At 41.6% G+C, this 8,126-nt stretch overlaps 1 protein-coding gene and 1 non-coding gene across 2 annotated transcripts; one reads left to right on the forward strand and one right to left on the reverse strand.

Moving 5' to 3' along the window:
• Positions 1–1,262: 1,262 nt before the first annotated feature.
• Positions 1,263–6,267, forward strand: cacng3a (calcium channel, voltage-dependent, gamma subunit 3a). The gene is made up of 4 exons (XM_031863070.1): positions 1,263–1,473; positions 5,068–5,151; positions 5,259–5,399; positions 5,500–6,267. Exons 1-4 carry the CDS (start codon positions 1,263–1,265, stop codon positions 6,063–6,065), a joined length of 1,002 nt encoding a protein of 333 aa, XP_031718930.1. The 3' UTR covers positions 6,066–6,267.
• A 1,752-nt stretch (positions 6,268–8,019) lies between these two features.
• trnal-aag (transfer RNA leucine (anticodon AAG)) lies at positions 8,020–8,101 on the reverse strand. Its single transcript has one exon. It is a non-coding gene; the product is annotated as a tRNA-Leu (tRNA).
• Between the last annotated feature and the right edge of the window lie 25 nt (positions 8,102–8,126).

Genomic DNA, 8,126 nt, shown 5'->3' on the forward strand with positions numbered 1-8,126 from the left:
TTTGGCTTCTTCCCAGATGTTCACTTTATATTCAAACCTTAAATATTCATGTGGTCATTAACTCTTTTATTCATTCATATGGAGGAGCCTGGACTCTTCTCCTCTCCCCTTTACTGGTGGGTGTGACCCTGATGATGTTAATATAAAGAACTCGTAATGAGTAAACAGCTAAGATATCAATCAAAAAGTCCTTAGAAAATAAAATGTCTGGCTGTACCTTTATTTAAAGTTTTCAAAATATTGTAAAAGTGCATCTTGTACGGAGGAAAAGGCAGCCTTATTGATCAGCTGCGCACCTGGTACTTATTGATGTTGTACAACTATTTCAATATTATTGTTGTTATTATGCATCTTTGCGTAAAAACACTATTTAGATGTTTTTATTTCACACAATTCTTCTGACTGATCTTCAGTCAAAGATAATGCAGTAAAAGATTTACAGTAAAGACACATGAACATTACTTGTTGGAAAGGGTTTCAATTGGTTGTCAATCATTGTTTGTATTCAATACTCGGAAATTATAGGTGATTATTTGATTAGTGCATAATAATGCAGTAAGTTATGCGGCTTTCTTTATTATACTAACATTACTATGGAAAGCATGATTTAACCGTAGTCCATGTTTTTTATATACGTTCATATAAACCAAGAAAGTAAAGTTTTCTGTCCCCCTCACTTGTGAAAACTCCCATTTTAACGTTATCACCATTGTGCTGCTGTCCATGGTGCTGAACCACCCTGATTCAGGCTACGAGGTTCGTCCATGTTGCTCAGTGACAGGAACAAACACACACACACACACACACACACACAGGAGGGCGGGATTATCCTGCAGTTAACCACACGTCGAGCGATAATCAACTAGATGGTGTCCAGAGGAGCGCTGCTGCTGTTTTCTCCCAACAACTTTTTGTTTTATCGAGGATTTGTGTTTTTTTTATTCCACTTTTTTGCCTCTCGGCCTGTGTTTCCTCTCTGATTCTTCAACTGTGCTGCTGACAAAACTTCCCAACTCAGTGACCTCAGTCTTGTGCATGTGGCTTAGAGGAAAACCTGCACAGTTATCCAACTACACGAGCGGGCCTATCGCTTAGGTTGCAGAAGATGTGCACACAATCTGAGTTTCTTTCAGCCGAATGGATCCACACAAAGACAAGACACCGGGGGAAAGTTTTTAACAGTTTCTAAACCTTCGCTGGTCTCCGTCCGCTGGAGGACTCCTCGCTGTGGAGGAGGAGGAGGAGGAGGAGGCCCGGCCGACATGAGGCTGTGTAACCGCGGTGTGATGATGCTGCTGACCACGGCGGGGGCTTTCTGCGCCTTCAGCCTCATGACCATCGCGGTGGGCACGGACTACTGGCTGTACTCCCGCGGGGTGTGCCGCTCCAAGAACCAGAACGACAACGAGACCATACGGAAGAACGAGGAGGTCCTGACCCACTCCGGTCTGTGGAGGACCTGCTGCACTGAGGGTAAGACATATACTCCACAAGTTTACAAATGTCACCTGTACACCGGTCCACGAATACAGAATCGCAACACTTTAATATACAGCAATATTATTGTCATATATTAATATATCATCAAATTAAAATGTATCAAAGTACTAGAACAGTGGTCGACTACTTGATATGAAGTAACAAATACACTGTAAGTCTCTATGGTGCAATATGCATTTACTTCCACATGAGAGAAAATACATCAAGTCTCTATGGATTGATAAATGCTCTTTAGATATAATAGCCTACATTATAAACAATATTATACAGCTAATAATTGTTAATTTAAATCACTCCCTGTATTTATATCATCACAACTCTGCAGAATTAAAATAATAACAGCTGTGGAGGAAGTATTCAGACCCTTTATTTAGAACCAATGTAAAAATAACCTACTTATTTACGAGTAAAAGTCCAGCATTCAAAAGAAGTAGGCTGCAAGTACTGTTGTTAAAATGTACATAAAGTATCAAAAGTACTTCATGCAGAAAAATGTCTTCTGTGATTTGTATAGTATTATTGAATTATTGAATTATTATTATTATTATTATTTGATGTGTGAGTAAAATCTTACAGTTAGAAATAATTTGATCAATACCAGTACATCATAATGAGCTTATCATATATTTTGTATGTAAAATCTTAACATCTGTCGAACTAAGTAACCACTAAATAACCACTTACAGTACTCAAACAGTGGTAATTTTTTTTATTTATTTATCCATTTCATTATTTACAAATGATCAAGAAAAGAGTTGAAACAAAGTTAATAAGAAACTTGAATTTACACCCAACAAGATAATAAAAGCAGTGATACTAAGTGGGAGATTGTTCCACAATGTTTGAGCTGAAACAGACATTAAGCTTTTATCAACCAGCCTTTTGAGCCTAAAGCAGTCAGTTAAAAATACATTTGAGTCTAAGTCTTTATTTTTATCTCTCTGTGTCTGATGAAAACCTCTAACTCTTTTGATAGGCACTGACAGTCTTCAGAGAAAACGTCATCTCCTCCAACATATCACATATAATAGCTCAGATTCATGGTTTGATTTGGATTGATGTCCACATCTTGGGGAGGGAAGGGGAATGAGTTTAAGTCTTAGATATGTGATGGATGGAAATTACATTTTCAATTATTCATTGCTTTTTAATAACGCCCCTCTTTCTCTTATCCTATATCCTCTGGCTGCACTTACTTAATTTTCTGAATGAAATGGAAATATTCAACTCTCTCTCTCTCTGCCCCCGCTGCTGCTGCTGCTGCCCCACTATCGCTAAGCTCCAAAATGGTTTAATGGGAAGGTAACAAAGCATGCAGAGGACATCAATGCTTCAACAGTCCTGTGTGTGTGTGCGTGTGTGTGAGCACGCGTGTGTGTGTGTGTGTGTCCGTCGGTTTGTGTCACAGTGAGCCAGAAGCAGGCAGACAGAAAGACGGGAAGCTGAAGGCTCTCTGTGTATTATAACTAATTATAGGATGAGGCTGCAGAGTTGGTTTCTTCCAGATGACACATTACAACAATAAATAGTGACACCACAGGCACAACAAAGACATTGATACAAAATACAAATGCACGAGGACAGCAGCCTGCCATATGGCTGTGTGCACTTATGAAACACAGCACCACAGACAGAACGGAGTAATGGGAGCTCTGTGAGATATATTCACGTCAAGCTACAACAAAATTGTCTCCTAAAGTAACTGTTTGAATAAAGACTAATGAGCCGGCACACAAACACGCCGCATAATACAAGTGCTCAGAAAATAGCTCTTCTTCCTGAGAGTGAGGAAAACAACATGTTACCTCATCTCTCTTTGTATCCTGACAATCATTTGAATAAACGCTCTCTCGGGATCTTTTTTCTCTCTGACCTGCTCACCGCGGCCGAGGTGTAGCTCGCCTGAATGAGTTTTATTTCGGTAACCATGGCGACCGAGTCACATCATCAATACTGGTCAATCGTTGCAGCAATGTCGGGCCACAATTATCAATACATCCCCGTGTGAGCAAAATGCTGAAAGGCTCTGCTGGGCCAAAGGTTACTGGGAGCAGGGAGGATGTGTGCAGCTGATTTTTGACTCTTCAGAGGAGTTAAATCACAGCTTTTATAGGTTGTCACTCTTAGAAATAAGGGTTCCAAAGGGGTTCTTCAAGAGTTCTTAGTACGCTGTGTTCACACCACAAGGCTACAAGTCCATTTTCAATGGAGGCCGGTGACACAAAACTACAAACTGACACACCTGCTCTGCACCACATCAGTCCCTGGTTCTTCGAATGTTTCATGAGGAACCCTATTGTGTTTTAGATAAAACCCTTGAAACACAAAAGGGGTTTTCGGTACACTACAACACCCTGGGTGTGTTCTTTTTAGCGTCCTTAGAAGGCGGAAGGTTCTGGATAGACCCTCTGGCTGGATTCTTTCTTAGATGGTGTAGGTATAACCCTTTATGTTGTGTTCTAGGTAGAACCATCTGAACGGGGTTCCAGGTGGAACCTCTATAAAAGGTTCTACCAGGAACCAAAAAGGGATCTCTTATGGGACAAGCTGAATAACCCTATGGTTATAGTTAGCACCTTTATTTCAGATTGCACTCTGTCTGTTTGGTGGCTTGATGATTGGTCAAACTGTTGAGTGTTTCTGTCTTATGGTTTGGTTGCTTGCCAACACATAGCTCCGCGGAGATATTCACTGTACTAAAGGATGTTTTTATATGATTAATATCGGCACCAATACAGGAAAAACCCAGTGTCCAAAACGCTTGGAGTGGCAGCTAGTCCTGATTGTTCTCCTGTTTGTCTAGAAAGCCCTAAATGGGCTGTCCCTGACCCCCTAACCCCTTAATCTCCCTCCAGGCTCCTGGCTGTCCAGTGATCTAAACTTAAGCTCAGGGATGACAGAGATGTCTGTTGCCCAAGGAGAATATCTGTTCTTGGAAAGTCGTACAAATTACCTCAAGTCAACTCCCTTCAAAACCCCTCAGAGTACTAGCAGGTCTTGAAATGATATAGAGTAGAACATGAGGTTTGTTGTCTTCAGACATAATTACCTCTAAGTGCTACAAGGCCGACAAGTAAATAAGTGCACTATCAGCACTAATGTGAGGTCCCTTCAGTCTGCTCTTTGAAAGTGAAACGTGAAGGTTGGTAAGTTCAAAATGCCTCTGACAGTTTTATTGAACGTGTCCTATCGTGTGAGTTCTAATATAGAAAGCCTCCTCGTATCATTAGTTTATTATGGATGGATAGTTAATTTCCTGTTTTTTTTCAGAAACATATTCAGTCTTAATTGGATTCATAGTGAACTAAAATTGAGATGAGAGAAATGTCAAAATTAGCCTCTGCATGTATAAAAGCAGGGGGAAAAAATCGATACAGCCCATCAGTTGGTAGCATCACATTCAATATGCAAGTCATTGTTAGAGAAGATAGGGTGTGCTGGGTCAAAAATCATTTTCATGTATATATGTTATGTTATAAACTGATACAGAGCAGAGTGACACAGAGCCGGAGAAGTTATCAAATGGGTGTACTGTAATGTATTTCTTTGTCTTCCTCTTGTCTGCAGGGACTTTTCGGGGCGTTTGCAAAGACATCGATCACTTTGCTGAAGATGCAGACTATGAGCAGGATGCTGCAGAGTATTTACTACGTGGGTAACAAATGTGCACATGTAACTGCGAGATCTATAACAACTATAGTGCAAGTCTCAGGTATTCAAGTTTTACATACAGTATATCCCCATTCTCCTCTCCTCAGGCGCAGTACGAGCCTCCAGCCTCTTCCCCATCCTCAGTGTGGGACTGTTATTTCTCGGAGGTGTATGTGTGGCTGCCAGCGAGTTCTACAAGTCACGTTACAACGTCATCCTCTGCGCGGGTATACTCTTTGTCTCTGCAGGTCAGAAACACACACACACACACACGCACATCTAATGTGCATGCATGTATTTACAGTATTTATCATGCATCTGACCCTCTCCATCTCTGAACTCTTCCAGGTCTCAGCAACATTATTGGCATCATCGTGTACATATCAGCCAACTCAGGCGACCCCAGCCAGAGCGACAACAAGAAGAGCTACTCCTATGGCTGGTCTTTTTATTTTGGAGCTCTGTCCTTCGTGCTGGCTGAGATGGTAGGCGTCCTTGCAGTGCACGTGTTCATAGAGAAACACAGACAGCTGCGCACTAAAGGCCGGCCGTCCCTCATTAAACCGCCCACCTCTCGCAGCTCATCTTACTACCGCAACCGCTACAACCACAGCCGCTCACGCCGATATAGCTACAGGAGCAACCACAGTGCAGGGGACTCGGTCTCACACTCCTTTCGAGCATCCTTGGTGCGAGACCGAGAGCCGTCCATCTCGGCTGAATCCAAAGCCATGGCAGGTTTGCCAACACCAGTGACAGTGGGCTCGGAGTTCAGGCTCTACACCTTGACCTCGCCTCTCAAAGACGCTAAGATAGACATGGCCGTGGATGATTTAACTACTGTGGCAGCTCACAACAACACAGAGATGGTGCCTGGAAACTGTGCTGCCAACAGGAGGACCACGCCTGTCTGAGAGGAGAGGAAGTGGAGGATGTAAAACACGAGAGGACCTTCTGTGAGAGGAGAACATTAAATCAAGGGAAGTCTTTCTTGGTAAAAGAAAAGGGGGAAAGGCCTTGGAGACCGGAATAGGCCTGCACAGACTGATCTGTCAGAAAATAAATGATGAAAATAAAATAACTCATAACCACAGTTTCCCAGTGCCAAGTTTGACGTATCCAGAGTGATTGTTTTGTCTGACCAACAGTCCAAAACCCCAAAATATTAAATTTACAATGATACGAAACAAAGAAATTAAGTAAAACTTCATGTGTGCGAAGCTGGAATCAGAGACTGTTTGGCATCCTTTTGCTTGAAAAAAATGCATATTTGTATGCTCTTTGTATGTCCTTTTGCTATGCTATTACAGTAGCTATATCTACAGTATATCCGTAGTGTGTGTGCGAATGAGTGTGTGTATAATTATAGGAGTGTGTGTTTGAGACAGACAGTCATGCGGAGAGAGACAGGAAGGAGGAGCGTTTTCATGACGATAATAAACTATCAAGTAGAAATACAAGACACACACACACACACACACACACACAAACATCTGGGAATGACACAACTAACTATGTCCATTTCCTGTCCTCGCTTTCGTGGACCTCAGCTCAAAATCGAAACCCCATTAAATGCATTAGATCCCTCTCAATCTGTCTCTCGCTGTGTCTGTTTGAGTGTGCATTGCATAAGCATGTGAGCATCAGTGTAACAAAGAGAACCCTTATGGCTTTGTCACCGAGTCTCTGTTTACATCAAATAAAGTTTATGAATTTACACAAAAATGTGCTTTGGGGAGAAATACGTGTGGTTTAAGGGGCAGTGTTGTTGCTTTTTTTTTTTTGCTGTACAGTTCACATCTCAGGTGTCTGTGAGAGAGAATATGCATATATCCGCCCTTGCATAAGTGGGCACAGAAGCAAATTTCCAAGCAAAGTACAAATGTACAAACAAGTAATCAAAACAGGAAGACTTTGTGTGTGTGAACGTGCATGAGTAAGCTGTGTTAGAGATGATGATAGGACCGCATAAACAGCTTCAACAGCATAACAGCAGGCAGAGTGATTCATTACCATGGAAGCAGCAGCATCATGCAGGCGAACATTCAAGGCAGTTTTGATGAATACGCTCACGGTGCCATCATGTACTGACCACACAAGAAAATCAACACCATTGCACATACTAGAGACCATGTCACCTATTTCACTGTGTATATTGACCACAGGACAAAGCAATGACTCAAAGTCATCCTGGTACATTGCTTGTTATTATTACTTCACAAGTATTACTGGCAGCGGTGGGATTTAAACCCACGACCCCCGAAGAGACTGGAGCCTTAATTCAGCACCTAAGACTGTTTCGGCCTACGTCTGAAAACCAATAGCAAGGCAAGTCTTTAAGTCTGTCTATATGGAGAAATATACAGATTAATCACTGTTGTGTTTTTATGTTTATTAGCTAGTCGATAACTTTGTCTTTCTTCCATTTGGTGCTTGGCAGACAGCTGCCTGCTGGGACTGGAAAAATGGGGTTGATGAACCTCAGTGAGACTGGACCAAAACAGTGAGCTGAGAGATGCTAAAAATGCAGAACTGAGGTGATAATTCTTTGTGGGTTTGTCCATAGACACTGGTAACGTTGCACTTTTCTCATTTGGTGCATTGTGGAAAAAAAATGTTTGATTAGTGCAGCTTTGACTTTATCTTTTTAATAAAATGGACAATTCAAATTTTTACTTATATCTAATAAATGTTATATAATTTACTAACCATATGGCAATACCTTACAAAACCATCACAAACATCAACTGATCCAGCTTCAATGTCGAGCACCGTTTTATGGTTTCATGGTACTGACTTAATGTTAATGTACTCTTGTGTATGACTTTCCCTTCTTGCATATTACTAAGTAGTACACCGACAAAACTCTGGCAGCGGTGGGATTTGAACCCACGCCTCCTGAGAGACTGGAGCCTTAATCCAGCGCCTTAGACCGCTCGGCCACGCTACCTGTAAACATAACTCATTATATGTCT

This window comes from Anarrhichthys ocellatus, unplaced genomic scaffold, assembly GCF_004355925.1.
Source record: "Anarrhichthys ocellatus isolate YVR2014 unplaced genomic scaffold, GSC_Weel_1.0 scaffold28, whole genome shotgun sequence".
NCBI classification, from domain to species: Eukaryota; Metazoa; Chordata; class Actinopteri; order Perciformes; family Anarhichadidae; genus Anarrhichthys; species Anarrhichthys ocellatus.